Consider the following 13,063-nt stretch of genomic DNA (forward strand, 5'->3'; position numbering starts at 1 on the left):
ATGTTCTTCCTTTTGTACCAGGTACCATGAGTCAGGCAATGGGCGAAAAACAGAACATAGATTCTCCACCTTAGGTACTTAACCTCCACTTCTATGTACCATCCAGAAATGAGTCTGGTCTGGTAACAAAACACGTTTACATGCCAGGACTCTTGTGTATTCCACGGCACTCCCTCTCTCTGTTTCTCAGAAACACAATTAAAACAAGTGGACTTCTGGAGACTAAACTTTTTCCTAACGCCCGTTTGACTTTTCCTCAACACCTCATATGGATCTTCAAAATAGGCCTACTCATCCATATCCAAAATTAAAAGCTCAGAATGCCAATCAGAAAGACTTAAACATTTAAAATAAATTTGAAATGCTTAAATAAAAAATCAAACAAAGTATTATATTTCTACATTGAAGGATTTTGCCACTGAGTCAAAACGTTACATAGAGGTGATGGTGAACTAGTCTCCAGACAATGTATTAATTTTCTTGCTGCATAATTCGTGCATTGTTGTAGAATTCATATTTTGTAATGAAACAAAGTCACTGCATCAAAGTCACCGCATCAAAGTTAGCTGCATCATGTCAAGAACTGCGGGCAGTGCAACTGGGCACCATCATGGTTTCGGGGAGTTTGTAATCTAGTATTGAACGCCTTGCCTTGTCGCTCTCTGGCGACTCATTGTGGCTGCTTGGGCGATGCGCGCTCAATCGAGGTAGAAGACCTGGAGAACGCTTCCCTTCGGGCAATAGGGATGTCCGGTTTAGCGAGCGTTGTGATAACACCCGGAACGGCCTTAGATGTGCTTTGGAGGACACACATTTCAACAGAAAAACTTAAGTTACAAAATAAGAGCCATTGTTATAGGTCCTTCATGAGACTAATCCATGATGAGGCAGACGTTGTTTCTTTCTAAGCATTTGGCATTTTATATTAGACACTAAGAATCAAGGCCGGGTGTCTCTATAAAAGCACTTTGTGACAACTGCTGTTGTAAAAAGTGCTTTATAAATACATTTGATTGATTGATTGAATCACTAGGCATCTCCACTCAAAAGTTGCGCTAAAACTCCTTAGCAAATGTGTACAAGAAAATAAGATATTTAATTACCCACGACCTAATGTGATCATGCAGCAGGCCATGGCATCAGTCCTCAAATGAACAATCTCACAGTTTTTTCCTAGGTTACCCAAGGACATTTTCTTGAGTCATTTTCAGGGTCTTCAGCTGATTGAGAACAGGTTTTCCTGAAAACAGTTACCACGTAGAGGCAGACTTGTGGCGGCCCTTCCAGGAGCCCAAAAATAATAGAGGCACGGACATTTTCTTTCCTTACAAAAATTGGTGGATGCCTTCAAAATAGTTATTTCACAGATATGACCACTTTCCATCTCTGTGTTACGAGCTGCCATTGTTTTACCATGTGGAGTGGACTGTACATCGGGGATTCATGACAATATAACACCCTATTCGTTAAACATTTGAGTGTGGCAATACTAATGCCCATTATTCACCTTACTTGAAAAAAAAAATATTTGAAAAAAGGTCACACTAATCTAAAGGTTCTGAAAGCTCATTTTATTTAATTTTTAACTCCTTTTGAAAAACAAGTTACTATGCAAACGAGATTATTTAAAATACAGAACCTAAAGCCGACCTAATTGGGTCCCGCACCATATAGGGTAATCTATGTAACTCCGTTAACTGGGTCCCGCACCATATTGGGTCATTTACGTAACTCCGTTAATTGTGACTTTAATCTGAAGTATTTTTTCGGTCATATGAAAGAGTAGAGTTGTGTGGATCAACTTAATGTATTTCTGAAATAGGAAAGGTTACGCAAACGTGTCAAAACGGTCTAACGAATGCATGAACGTCAGCGCATGGTGTAGTGTAAACTAAAGAAAAAAAGTGAGGCTTGATAGTAAACTCATTCTTCTAACGATATAAGCTAGAGGTGATTCACATCCGGTGTCGGATGCAGCGCTGTTCTTTTTTTTACCTGAATGAACCGAATCGTTTAAAATGTTGCTGCTAGTGTAGACACAAATATTTATCATTCGACTCTGACAAATTGCTAAAATGTAAATGCATACTAAAAAAACTTTATCAGTGTGACTAACGAAAATAAAATGCCACTGTGAGAAACACACGTCAGCCTTCAGTCTATTAGATATCTATGATCCATCCTACTTTAAAAGTAGATCTTTGTAGGCTAAAAAATTTAAAAGATACACGTTAACTTATATGCCATATCAAGTTATCTATACATTTCTAGCAAACCATTTGAAGCTACCTACCTGGACCTTTGACTTCGTGTTTGCCTTTTCCATGTCATCTTGTAAAAACATTGGTCAATTAACATAATACCAACAACCAACATTTTTATGGCTGTGTTGTAAGCTAATCAATTTCAAAATGAGTATCACCATTGTGTCCACCATGATAATTCGATAATGTAATTCATAAACCACAATAAAACATTGTCTTTGAGTACTTAAAATAATGCACCTAAAATATTATACATAAGCACTGAACTTTTCGTAAGTTAACGGAGTGAATTTTAATCGATCATCTTTATTTCGTTTAAATTATTTTAGAGATGGTGTTTTGGTATAAAAATAAATGGTAGTTGTGATGTTTATGTTGGATGTGTGTCCCTAAAGGTCGCACAGGAGTTAAGGGCCAGGGCAGTGATGAGAAAGGCTTTGTAAGAGCTGGAAAAAAGTAAAACAAAATGAACACACGGTTCACATATTCCTCACACTGGATCCACGTAATTTTTTACTAAGAACAGCTACAACACAGTAGGCAAAATAATCTCTAAATAATGGCGTTTGAATCGATATTTATCGACTCCTATAAATCTCTATTTCCCGACATTGTATATGTTATGCCGTCCGACATTCTCTTCAATGCAGTATTGTGCTGAACAAAGATTATAGTCCAGAAATGCCTATGCCAAAGTAGGTTGACGGATGCACATTTAATTCATATCTGTACTGAAACAATGTAACAAGGCACATTTTGGTTACTCCTTTTCAGCCAAACCTCTCTTTTTTGTTATGGGGTGGAGAGATCTTAACACTCAAATCCTTGTATTATAAAGCTATTGATCCAATACGGACTATCCGTCAGCTCAGAATGATAGTTGAAAGATTTACAACAACCTACAAAAACACTTCTGGCGTATAAATCGGGAAGATTTTGCCTACTAAGATAAAACATTCAAGAATCAGTTTATATTGGCTAGCCTGTAAATTGTTAAGTTAAAAGGCGAATTTTGCTATTATTATTATTATTATTATATTTATTTTTCTTGTTGTTGGATGGTTCCTCAGCAGACAGACTTATTGGACAGTTCTCCAAATAACCATTACAACTTTAGCCTCTGCTACCTTAAAAATATATTAACAACATATAAAAAGGATATGGAAAACATCGGAAATGAATCCATATTAAAAGTGTGACTTAAATGTGATTTGGCCATGAAAAAAACTACTACTTTAGATTCTTGACAGGCAAATATTCGCCAACCGACAACTTTCCGAGTGAAGTTGAACTCTCCAGGGGAATTCCCATTGAACAGCAGTACCTATGCAGCCCGCACCCGTAAATCCAAAACACAATCAGATTGTGTTTATTAAATTCACTATTACATGCACGCAGTGCACAATAGTCACACTTTTTGCTTTTTGTGGTGAGCACTGACGTCGACAAAGCCAAATACACATTTTCATTTCAATAAAAAAAACAGTATTTGTCAATTCATACAATGAATTGGGAATTGTGAAAATGTCCAAAAATGTTTTTGGTTTTTTTTCACATTCCAAACCAAAATGGCAGTGGCCCGTGGGGGGGCAAAACATTTCGAACACAATCCGGTCAAATTCAATCAAGTCTTTCCACGGTCTCTCATTGTCTTCCTCACACAAATGAACAAAAATATAGTCCATATAGTATTATATATAAAACGACAAAGGTATGGCACAAAAATACACTTCCTACAGTCCGTGTTGGTGTGAAAGTCTCTGAAAGTCCAGAAGGATCAGCCCGAAGACCCGACACTGAGGGAGCCATTTCGGACCTGGTTACTGAAAGGCAGTTGGCCATTTGGGACCACTTTTGCCGTGATGCCGCTTTTCGACGTGCCAGTGGACGAGAGGTGGGAGTGGTGTGTACACGGCGACGACTGAACTAGGGCGGTGCTCGCGCTGGGCAAGGCGTAAGTGGAGGCTTCAGGGCCCGTGCTCGTGTGCTTCTCAGCATCAGGGTCAGAGGGTCCTTCACCTTCGCGCGGCGTGGTTTGGGTCCCGTCGCTCGGGCAGCTCGTCTTCATCTTCTTGCAGCCCATTCGTACCCGGTATTTCAGCGGCAACGGCCCGTTCTGAAACGCGTGCAGAGGTCACCGAGAGTTGACATTTACAGGTTACCATGTGTTTCCTCAGATGAGCCTAAGCAGGTTTAAGAATGACATCTGACCCCCCCCCCCCCCCAAAAAAAGGTATTTAGAAATAAACGTGTAATTTAATAAAAAATCATCTGAAGTGATCACTTTGCCAGAAGCCAATTAATGACTGGAACCACTGTTAATTAATGCTATATTTAGATATACTAGCCCTTTATAAATAAGCAGAGCATTTTGTTTCAGTGTTACCCTTCTCCAGGTGTAGATGTATGCAATGTCCATTAATGTGTAGTAATCCTTTAATGGTTCGTCTTCATACATAACTTCTATCTGTAAGCAACACAGAGAGAAAGACGATATGTGAGTCCAACTAATCAGTCCTTAATTTTTTTTTTAAATCCAAAGGTAATTCTAAATTGAACGAATCTACATTTTCACTAAAATAGCAAAACATTTCAGACAGTTTATATTTTTTTACAGAATTTGAAATGATTACATTAATAATGTGATTAAATGTGATTGGTCACCTGATAGGTGCATGGAATATCCATTTTACTTCGAAGGAATTTCCTTAGATGCATTATCGTCATAGCTGCCGGACATTGCAAGTATCGCTTGTCAATCATCTAGAAAAAAAGATATGTGGATTTAGATTAGTATCCAGACTCAAGCGTGTTTCGTTGATTATTATTTAATTTTTTTAATCACCTCTTTCGCCATATCTTCGTCATTCTCCTTTACTACCCTAAGAAAAGTAACATACGCAATTATGAGTAGAGAAATAATTGACAAGCATTCTGGGTGGGGCAGCATTTTTCAAGTCTTAGGCGGTTTGAACAAAAGCCTTACTTGCTCTGATTAAAAAATTCTATGGACAGGCTGATGATCTCATCATCTGTAATAATTGTCTTCTCTTCATCTGCCACCTCCCCTCGCTCCTCATTGGATACATTTCCAGCTACCAAACATAAAAAAAAAATGAAAACCATGTTTCAAGTGAACCAACACTTGAGCAGAGCAACAGAGCAAGGAGCAATGATATCTTCAACATGTTTCGCCATTCAACAACAGATTTACCGTCAAGAGAGGGATGTGCAGCATAAAAATCCCGTCTTCGTTTCATTTCATCTGTAAAGAAAGTAGTGTAATGCATTACGGTGGAGTTGAGTAGTTATGGAACCATCTAAACGGATGATCGTGAAAATGTACTGACCTTTGAAAAGTCCTGGTACCAACTTATAAACAATGTCCTGAAGGGTTTTATCGGACCTGAAATATGGTATTTATATGATGATTTTTGCCATTGTAATGATGCACCATTTCTTATATTTTGGAAATGGAAATATTCAATTCAATATGGTCTTCAATGTTTTGAGCTCTAGGTTATCACGTTAACATTCAAACATTCATTAATTTTAAATTAAAGTATAAAATACGAAAAGCCCAACCAATAGGCTACTCACCTAATATTCAAAAGGGGTTTGGTTTTGTGAACTTGGACATCACAAATTGGACAGTATTTGCTGGTCTCAAGGTATCGAACAATGCACATTCTACAGACTGAAAACATAAGAATCAGAACAATTTCATCACCACCACATAGCTTACATCAAGCCAAATAAGTCATTAAAAATAAGCATTGATTGCGATTAGCTTACTCAGGTTAAGCAATAAAAAAAAAATGCCCATTTGTAAATGTTCCGAAAAACAATGTCCAAATGAAACTACTTTTGAATCCAGGTGCAACCCTGTAAAACGCGTCATGTAAGGAATTGGTTCTACCTGACACCAAAAAGGTTGTTCAAATGTTTCTCCAACAAGGACAACCAAATAACCATATATTGAAACTTTGTGTATGACATTCAACCGATAACTTACATGAGTGTAAACACTCCACGATGGTGGTTGCGTCGATGAAATAGCCACCGCACAAGACGCACATCAAATGTGGATTGAGTTCAGTAATCTTGATACTTGTTGTCCTGTGCATCGTCAAAAAAGGGTCAAATCCTATTCGAAAGCAGAAATTAATAAACGTTTAGTGTTATGCTTCATTGGAAAGAAAAGTGGTGAGATCTGAACGAGCAGTGGTTCGTACGTGATCCCTCGCTGCAGCGTCTTGGATCACTGCTCCGCCACAGAAAATACAAGATATGGTTTCCATATCTATACGGTTCAGATTAGAAAAGCGCGGCAATGTGCTCTGAGAAGTGAAAGCGTCTTCGTTAATGTTTTATTGTACACTGGGCTTCTGTAGGCATACATGCCATGCGAGCCTAGGCCACATCATTCCGCTGAGTTCATGTTAAACCGAAAAACAAAAACCACTTCCAATACCTCAAGTATTTACGTAAGCTAGGTTTTGTTACATAAGAGCAGTCTATTCGCTATTCGTGGTTGTCATGAAAATCCAGACATTTTCTTCTCCAGCTTCCAGTTCGATTTAAAGGAGGATTTGTTGTCATCCCGCTTAGACATGGACCTGACAGCTTCTGATATTCCGCACAATGTGCTTTCCGTCCGACTTCCTCAACAACTGGTCCGGAACCCAGCAGCAGTCCCACAATGTTATAAGCCCATTTAGTCTGACGCCTTCGTGACGCAGCAAACTTAACAGCAATTCCCAGCCATTTTGCGCCCATATAGACCACAGCAAAATCCATTAAAAAAACGAATCGGTAAAATAACCAGATTCTCAAGTTGTCCGTTATATTAGGCTATTGGTAGATATATTACTGGCATATAGCCTATCAATATGATAACTGGTTTAAGAGACCAGTATGGAGTGAGAGAGAACGGTCACTCATCAGCTGCGTTTTGCATACTAGGACCGACTTTGGGAACGAAACGATTTACAGAGGAGAGTATTCACTATTTATTGAAACACAAAACGCTCACTCAGCACAAAACGCTCACTCAGCACAAGTAGCCCCTCTTCCTTTTCCACGACGTCATTTTCGATAGGAAAGGCGCACTGTCTAGTTCTTTCCATTATCAATACTTATTTACTGACGCCTTAGTAAACTATCGCCAAATTATTTGAAGTTGGCCTAATTCGCTCACAAAGATTCCCACGTGATTGACAGCCCTCGCTTTCAGCCTTACACTCTAATAGTGCAGTTTGGAAAGTCGTCAGATGCGTGTAAATTATACAATTCCTCTGATGTCTCTGATGTTCAGGATCCGCTGGCTGTTTTACCTGTGATGTGCGGTGTGTGTGTGTGTGTGTGTGTGTGTGTGTGTGTGTGTGGGTGTGTACTGTATGTTATCCTTTCAATATATGGTTACGCCAAATGAAAATGTCCATTATGAAGACACAGATGTTCTAATTATGTTTAATCGAGACCACACAGAGGCTATGTGTACTGCAATGAGATAATAGTTGGGCTAGGAGAGGTAGTTCAACCCACTCTCTTCCCTTTGCGTACATATAACACGGGTTTACACATCACAATTTCGTGGTATGCATACGCCAAATTACTTTTTTGCGTGCAGTTCAGACGCGATCTCCTCCAAAGTTTTACCTTTACCCTTTTACGTTCTTTCAGGAAAAAGGTTAATCTACAGCTTTTAAAAAAGATTAGTCACTCTTTGGGAAATCCGTGCCTCGATGATGGTGACGTCAAATAGGTTTCAGTTAGTGCGTGTCAATGAAACGATTTTATTGGCCACCATTATTATTAATGGGAGGAGATCGCGTCTCAACTGCACGCAAAAAATGACTTTGGCGTATGCATAGCACGACATTGTGTGAACCCGTGTTATATGTACGCAAAAGGAAGAGAGTGGGTTGCAGGAAAGCATGCCAAATAAGTACTTATAATGTAGGAAGGCTGCTTAACAAAATTATTCCAAAGAATATCCAGGACAAAATAAATCAATAAATATAATTTTCCAAAAGTTGTCAATATGATCTCTCGCGCCAGGTAAATTCCAACCCAGGATCCGCAGAAATGCAGTCCAGTAGTAAGCTATTTGGCCTGGGAATACAAAACCCCAGGCTTGATCTGATAAGACAAATCGCAATTGCCATTCATGAGGCTTTTATGGATCGATTCTAACAGTAGCCTGAGACAAATTAACATTCCAAAAAAAATTGACGTACATGGGTAAGCTTAACGACCACATATGAATGTTAATGTGAATATTTATCCAACCGGACTTGCCACAGATCAAGTAGTAATTATATTGTATAGATTCAGGCAACAAATTGGCAACGGGATTTACACATATCTAAACGAATCGCTGAATGAGCTCAAAATAAAACTAAAAAGCTAGTCCTAACCGTTTATTTAACTTTGGCTTGAAGCATCTACCAATCAGCTGAGCATTATGTTAATTTATTGAAAAGTCCTTATCGCCAATGTCCACAGAGCAATCCGTGGAAAAATCGAAAATTTCGAATGGTAGACGACACAAAGCACGGAGCACACTCGAAAACTCCGAGCACCTAAACTGGTGACCAAATATATTAATCATAGGTCATGCGGTTTAAGTACAGCATTATGACAAATGTTCACGCCGGCGGTGTGAAGACGAAACCAACTAAATCTAATGTGTCTCACACATATTCATTGTTCAACTAAACGGAATAGCTCAGCCCATCTTTTCAACCGAAAGTGAGAACAAGAAAGCCATATTCGAGTGAAAACGTATTTGCAATTGGCGTTTGACACATCCATCACAGACCCCCCACCTGTCAAGAAACCCGAACATCGCGTTATGCATCTCCGGATGTGTCAATTATAATGCTTCTCGAAACCACGGTTTACAGTGACCAGAGGAGCTCTACTTCCATTGTTTGTCATTAAATGTGTTATTGAACTGCGCATGCCATTAACTGCCATTGCTTACATTTACAAAATCTAAACTGTAGTTGTAAACGAAGGAAATGATCATCAACCACCAACTTGTGCAAATGAAGGATATCTTTCTTGAATGTAGGGTACACAACGCAACCACAGAGTTGATCTGGATATAATTGACCTTCATAATTTGCAATAGTTATTCCAAAGCTTGTTTCAGACAAGTTGTAAGCCAATCACATTTAAAGAAAAAAAAAATATATATATCACATTTCTGGCTGACGAATCGAAGAAAATTGAAAAACAATAACCCGTTTGGAGGAAATGTGTAACCGAAAGAATTAATACGACGTATTAATCATTTCAAAAGATAGATTCATGCTATGTTATCCAGGAGCTTCAATCTATTGTCATCACACAAACGATAGTCATCAACCTTATGGATTCATGAAATTAAGGTTGATCAGTTAAAGTAGCCTAGCCTAAAATCATTTAGTTTATCCGAATGATAAAGACATGATCTTGGTCAAGCCTATCTAAAAAGATAAAGAAAGCTTTTATGCTTGGTAACATAATATTTTTAACCATTGCATTTAATTTTCTTACGAAATAATATAGTTATTCAATTTCAAATTAGATTCGGGAGGTGCTCTGAATATAGACTAACGAAGACATGTAAACCTAATCACACTACACACATTTCAAAATGATTTAAAATGTTCACCACCACACATCAGTTGCAAAGGTCGAGTCTAGCCTTCTCGTGCTTGCAAAACAGAAACCAAATAAATACATTGATACTACCAATCTTGAAGGGTAGGCTATATCCAAATCGCATTGTTAATGGACGGAATTGTTAATCCAACATCTCAACTCAGATATTCTACCTATACTAACATCAAATGCTCCAAATCGATCAACCAACTATCCCTAAAATCTTAGTGATTGAATAGCCTATTCTTGGGACAAAACCTGATGAACAGCATCGGAGTGTGAGAATACAAATCTCTGCTCATAAACCAACCGAATTGATAGAAATGGAATCTGGCATATTTGAACGATTTACTGTCTAAATATACTCGTGATAATGCTCATTTGTTTTTTCAAAAAAAGAAAAGTCCGGTCAACAACATTTCTACAAAGCAGGCTAGGACTACGTAAGCCGACCTTGTTCCAAGATTGCCGCTGGTTCCATCCGGACACCACACCAGAGGAAAAGCGCTAATAAATCAGTTATCAGGGATTAAAGGTAGCACACCTCCTTCAGGTATGGTAAATCAAAAACATGAAGTGGCTTCGGCATTCAAGGACCAGGGTTGTGTATCTCTGGTCTATGATATAGTCTGTAGCTTCCAAAGCCAAGTTCATTTTCAGCGATTGACAGAATTAAAACGCTTATTATAAAATACACGCACAGTTTGAAAGACTGTTTAGTCATATTTAGTACAACTTTCAATAAACAGCCAAATGAGCCTGTTGAGGAGAACTGATTCAAAATCCGCTTGGTATGATGCCAACTTGGATGCTTCTGTGCATATCTGTTTACATTGGCTGCTATGAACAAATTAGATACAGTTTAATTTATCTAAATTATATGCCACGCGAAATATCACAAACATATAGTCTAACCATTGAGATAATATAACATTCTACAATGTTGTGCGCTTTGAGTGACCGTGTTGCGCACTGACGATGTTTACGATTCATCAGACAGCCCGCACTAGTCTTGGATTTGCAAAGCTATACAATTTACAATATACATTTATATTATTTAATGTTACGACTACAAGTTCCGTACATACATACCTAATCGATTATATTCCGAAGGTCTGAGCGTTTTTGAATCAATCTGATGGACAATGAAAGTTAGAAGTCGATCAGAAAAAAATGAATGCTACCCAAGCGGCCATCTTGGAACGAGCTACAAATGCAGTTCAATGGCAGTCGCAAAAACGCAGCGCGGATTAAATTTTCAACAGCTAGGAAAATAACCTAATAAGCGAAGAGACAGGAATTCTACGCAGATTTTGAAAAATGCCGGCCCAAATAGGTTGTTCGGTGCGTAAGCCTACGAAACAGTAGCCTATGCATAGAGCAATAGCGCAACACTTGACTGTTCCCAAAATGGCTTGCAGGCTAGTTCGACCGCCCCGCTATATCACGTGATCTCATTCCTCAAGGGTTGGTGAACCAAGAGATAGAGTAAACTGTTCAAACTTTCATGTGTTTATGCGGACACATTTCATGCAATGGCTGGGATCTTAAGTCCACAAATAGTTGTAGGTTTTGACCGCACCACCACCCTAATTTACGCAGGCTAATGGTTTAAGATTTGCCCTCTTCCCTAATAACACCCCCAAAACAGTAGCTTATTATTTTATTCTGTTACAAAATGTTTTAGTTGTGTTCAATAGGCTATATATCTTAATTCTAACACTAGGGTAATTTTTTGTCTTATTTCCGAAATATCAAATTATAGCCATTTAACAAAATCAACATCACTAAGAGCGTACACTAAAACAGTTGATCCATACTCCTTTGAACAGCCCTCGTTTTCTCAACTTTAGAGGCCAAATCATTGTTCTACTGATTAATTGTCCCACTAATGATTAGTGTTGGGTGAACGTAACATACAGAGGAACAGCCATGCCACAGTTTAATTTTGAATAGCCTAATTACAGTAGGCTACCAGGTTTTTATATGAGCCGCTTCTAATAGGCTATAGGCTACATTTGCGGAATTCCCCGATTAACAGTAGAATTCGCATAATATTATTCGAATGGGTTAATGTTCATAAAAGCATTCGCCATACAGTGCTAGTTAACCCAGCTCTATAATTCATTTGTAGGCCTGCAGTAGACTACATAGCCTCGGATCAGGACGAAATAAAAATAAAATGTAATCGTTCCTACTAACATGTCCCTGTACATGTTTGTAACCGTTTTACAAGCTTACACCAATGTATTAACTGCTGGCTCCGGCACTCCATGCATTCTTAAAATCATACAGATATAAATCAATTACACAGATAAAGCAAGTGCGGATAAAAAAAAAAACAACCGTCCTCAATATTATATCCTTTTGATGTGTCAATGGTATCTTTCTTGGCAAACCCCTCCCCCAGAAACAACCACTAAAGGCCATACATTTTAATTGGTCCCAAATAACATTATGCATACCTTTCAATAGTCGCCTGCCTAGTGTGAATTTATTTCTCAAAATGATGAGCGCATATAACTGGTTCACTTTAGCCTGTCGCTACGGGCCGCTCGCCCACTAGTTGAATTCCCTCCACAATAACTGGTCCCAGTGCTGATGAAGACAACAGCGCATCTGGACATCAATATTGCTAATGATCACCACATGCGCTATTTAGCTGACACAGATGCTATTCCTTTCATGTACGTTTTTTTTGTTAGGGATGGGCTCATTAAACATGACTTGCATGAATGATAGATCCACCACAGATTAACCTTATAGTAACAACAGCGTATATAAACTTATGTCAAACACGTTTTTTGCCAGAGTCAACTAGCATTTCCATTTTTTATTTAAAAAAAATTCAGTCTTGTAATTAAATGTCTTGCGTCATCTCCTAATACATGCAATACTGTAGGTCTGAATTTTAGCCTTATATGAAATAGGCCACATTACTTTCATGGTAGTTAAACCAGTTTTAATTAACCCACGTTTGCAAATAGAAATGGAATACCAGTAAAAAAAAATGTTAAACAAAGTTTACGTTGGAGTAAATTTACATTTTGACAAACTGTTTAATTGAATCAACAATACAATCATTACTGTTATTTTATAAAGCCTTTTATACATCAGCCGCCACAAAGTCCTTATAAGCGTTT

The 13,063-nt window shown here is 38.2% G+C and overlaps 1 protein-coding gene across 3 annotated transcripts; it reads right to left on the minus strand.

Moving 5' to 3' along the window:
- Positions 1–3,617: 3,617 nt before the first annotated feature.
- bmi1b (bmi1 polycomb ring finger oncogene 1b) lies at positions 3,618–11,373 on the minus strand. Of its 3 annotated transcripts, none has more exons than XM_020044152.2 (10): positions 11,013–11,371; positions 6,280–6,383; positions 5,865–5,961; positions 5,615–5,670; positions 5,479–5,529; positions 5,251–5,359; positions 5,110–5,146; positions 4,929–5,027; positions 4,651–4,731; positions 3,618–4,380 (listed from the first exon to the last, which is right to left on the minus strand). In XM_020044152.2, the coding sequence occupies exons 2-10, from the start codon at positions 6,341–6,343 to the stop codon at positions 4,042–4,044; spliced, it is 933 nt and encodes a 310-aa protein (XP_019899711.1). In that variant the 5' UTR covers positions 6,344–6,383; positions 11,013–11,371; the 3' UTR covers positions 3,618–4,041. The 3 variants fall into 3 exon arrangements, with proteins under 3 accessions (XP_019899711.1, XP_010893669.1, XP_010893671.1); XM_010895367.4 differs by having other exon boundaries at positions 6,280–6,411; XM_010895369.4 differs by lacking the exon at positions 6,280–6,383 and having other exon boundaries at positions 11,013–11,373.
- Positions 11,374–13,063: the final 1,690 nt, after the last annotated feature.

This window comes from Esox lucius, chromosome 3 (genome assembly GCF_011004845.1).
Source record: "Esox lucius isolate fEsoLuc1 chromosome 3, fEsoLuc1.pri, whole genome shotgun sequence".
Taxonomy (NCBI): Eukaryota; Metazoa; Chordata; class Actinopteri; order Esociformes; family Esocidae; genus Esox; species Esox lucius.

Coding starts and splice junctions, on each gene's coding strand:
- bmi1b (XM_010895367.4), bottom strand. CDS start 6,391: ATGCACAGGACAACAAGTATCAAGATTACTGAACTCAATCCACATTTG. Junction 5,671..5,864: donor AAACCCCTTTTGAATATTAG/GTGAGTAGCCTA, acceptor ACCATATTTCAG/GTCCGATAAAACCCTTCAGG. Junction 5,530..5,614: donor GGTACCAGGACTTTTCAAAG/GTCAGTACATTT, acceptor CTTTCTTTACAG/ATGAAATGAAACGAAGACGG.